Source organism: Dioscorea cayenensis, unplaced genomic scaffold, assembly GCF_009730915.1.
Source record: "Dioscorea cayenensis subsp. rotundata cultivar TDr96_F1 unplaced genomic scaffold, TDr96_F1_v2_PseudoChromosome.rev07_lg8_w22 25.fasta BLBR01001166.1, whole genome shotgun sequence".
Classification (NCBI taxonomy): Eukaryota; Viridiplantae; Streptophyta; class Magnoliopsida; order Dioscoreales; family Dioscoreaceae; genus Dioscorea; species Dioscorea cayenensis.
The window spans coordinates 8,266-11,042 of NW_024087557.1; the positions used below are offsets into that span (position 1 = coordinate 8,266).

Here is a 2,777-nt window from a genome sequence, read left to right on the forward strand (position 1 = left end):
CAATCCATATATTATAGGTGAGGTTCTTTATTCTAGCTACACGCTTTTCAATAGTATAATAGAACTGAGATTTAGCACACATGCACAATATAGTAAGATTAACAATCATTGCAAAGTTCATATATACCTGGCCTTAGTTCCTCCTTGTAAGTATTGATTCAAGTGTAAAGCCACAAATTATCAAACCAATCTTGGTTTCCGTCTTAATTTCCCCCATGTAAAGAGCCTTGAGCAGGAGTCTTACTGGTGCAATCACTTAGAGGAAATCCACAAAGACCATCATTATAAAAGAAAGCTGATGTATCTAAAGTCTGAAGTTGACTGCCTGATGGAATTTTTCCTGACAACTTGTTGTGTGACAAGTTCAGATGACTGAGAAAATTCAGAGCAGATATACCCGAAAAGTTATTGATTGATAGATCAAGTGCCTGTAGCTGATTCATGTCACGGATGATTTTGGTAACTTTCCATTTAAAAGTTTATCAAAAAGATTCAAGAAAATCAATCCATGAAGTGAGGTGAATTCATCAGGGAATTCACCAGAAAGCCTGTTGCATGACAAGCCAATGTTGGAGATTCTGCTGATCAGAGTCTCATTGTAGCAGGTCTATGATACAACACAAGCATTGGAACTGGAACCTTGATCAGGTTCTATGTTTCTCAACCTGTTGTATTTGTTTTGGTTGTTTGTTTAGATGCTTGTTTAGATGCTTGAAGTTACTTTTACTGTATTAGAGTCTGTTTTCTATATGTATGTTAGTGTGTTGCCAGATAGTCATATCAGTCATGTGTTTGTATAAATGCCCAGTAATTGAATGAATGAATCAGTGAACTATTTTTCAGTGTGAATTCATATCCTCTGTTCTTCTTCTTCTTCATTATCAGTTCATACATTGAGAACAACTGAGACTTACAAAGGAGAAGACTTATGAGAGCAATATTGATACAATTGGATCCTGACAGTCAATGCTTGTGACTAGTAAGAGCACCTTTGTTTATTCCATAGTTACCAGAAACGTGGTACGGTCCAAGTCGTGAGACGGGTACGGATACAAGAAACGATGCTTGTAGTGTATCTGATACGGTGGGGGTAGGCTTAGTTGGTACGATTAATTCGATTCAAGATACGATTGAAAATTACTTCCGAGTTGGCCAAAAGTGCATACGAATAACATTTAATAAAAAAAGAACATTATAATTAAAGTTATAAAATGAATTAAGCAAACTTTAAAGAACTAATTTTATTGCAATATTAAAGAATGTATAGGTTAAAATTTTATATAATAAAATTTTATATTAGAAAATAATTTAAAACCTTATACTAGATTTAAAAATAGATAACAATTTTATCCATAATAACTTTTAAAACCTAATTAATTGTAGCGTTATCTATAAGTATTTAAAAAAAACTGTTTAGATAGATTTTTATAAAATCTACAGTTAATTAATTTTGATACGCCTCTTTTATCGACTCAGATAGCATACCCAATCGATTCAGAACGAAAACGAACTCCGATTGGGTACGAGCGATCAAGATCGAAGATCGGTGGGTGACTTAGTGAATCTGGTAACTATGGTTTATTCCCTTTGCTGTCCCTTTACACTTATCATCAACAGAGACTCCAAGTAATTATATGTGGATGGAAATCTATCAGAAAATGAAGTATTACTCCAAATGCTTACTTGATCATATTTGGAAATCAAGAGCTGGGATCTTTCACTGCGACTTGGGACCATGGCTTTAAAACCTCCAAAAGAATGAGGAAAAATAACACCTGAGAAGTTGTTCTGTGCAAGGTCTAAAACCTGCATATATGAGAATTTTAATAACTGTTCTGGTATTGAAACTTCAAACAAGTTTGATATCAAGCGAAGGACTACTAATGATACAAGACTACCAATCCATGAAGGTATTATTCCAGAAATCTTGTTTTCACCAATGTGAAGAACCACCAATGTGTTTGCATTTTTCAACGAAAAAGGGAGATTCCTAGATAGGCCATTCTTTCTCAAATGCAAAGATTGAAGATTGGTGAGAGACACAATGGCATTTGGAATGTTGCCAAAGAAATTGTTGTTAGCTAAATCAATAATCGCTAACCATGATAACTGATTCCAGCAATGGGGAAGTTCTCCAGACATGTTATTGCTAGATAGATCAAGCACTATCAAAGTAGAGAGGTTACAAAAAAAAATTGAATGCTGCCATTAATATGTTCATGTGATAAAGTGAGAGCTTGAATTTGGTTTGTTGTAGCAAAGGATAATGGAATAGGACCAAATAATGAGTTGTTTATGAGATCAATGATGTTCAAACCCTGGGAAATCCACTCAGGTATCAAACCTTTAAATTTATTATGACTCAGATTGTCATGCCCCGAACCCAGCTCATCGGACCCGGAGTGTCGACAAACGGCCGTACACCTATGGGCTGGAACCCAGTAAGCATGCAAGGCCTCAGAACTGTTCTCACAATAAAAATTATAACCTCAAAATTTTAACTCCAAATACGAAATGAACATAAAAAGGTTCAAATACAAAGAAGTTTTTTTCCTAAAACAGAATTCATATACCAACCTAAACATAAAGACAACTCAATTAAAAGGGAACAAAGCTCTCACTAGCCAAGTAAGTTGCCTGACGATCTATTTACTCCTTATCTGAAAAATATTAAACAACGGATTATGAACTTGACAGCCCAGTAAGTAACCCACTAAAAATAACTGGGATCATAAGAAATATTTCAAGAAATGCAGAATCAAAACCAATCATATCAG

The 2,777-nt window shown here is 34.6% G+C and overlaps 1 protein-coding gene across 1 annotated transcript; it reads right to left on the reverse strand.

The window, feature by feature from the left end:
- Positions 1-203: 203 nt before the first annotated feature.
- LOC120255726 (receptor-like protein EIX1) lies at positions 204-2,142 on the reverse strand. The gene is made up of 4 exons (XM_039263487.1): positions 1,891-2,142; positions 1,684-1,806; positions 541-607; positions 204-463 (listed from the first exon to the last, which is right to left on the reverse strand). Exons 1-4 carry the CDS (start codon positions 2,140-2,142, stop codon positions 204-206), a joined length of 702 nt encoding a protein of 233 aa, XP_039119421.1.
- Between the last annotated feature and the right edge of the window lie 635 nt (positions 2,143-2,777).

What these genes read in the sequence shown, in the direction of transcription:
- LOC120255726 (XM_039263487.1), bottom strand. Translation starts at nt 2,142, where the DNA reads ATGTCTGGAGAACTTCCCCATTGCTGGAATCAGTTATCATGGTTAGCG. An exon ending in TGATTTCCAAATATGATCAA is followed by an intron (nt 608 to 1,683) that starts GTAAGCATTTGG and finishes GTTGTATCATAG; the next exon opens with ACCTGCTACAATGAGACTCT. An exon ending in GTCATGCAACAGGCTTTCTG is followed by an intron (nt 464 to 540) that starts GTGAATTCCCTG and finishes TTAAATGGAAAG; the next exon opens with TTACCAAAATCATCCGTGAC.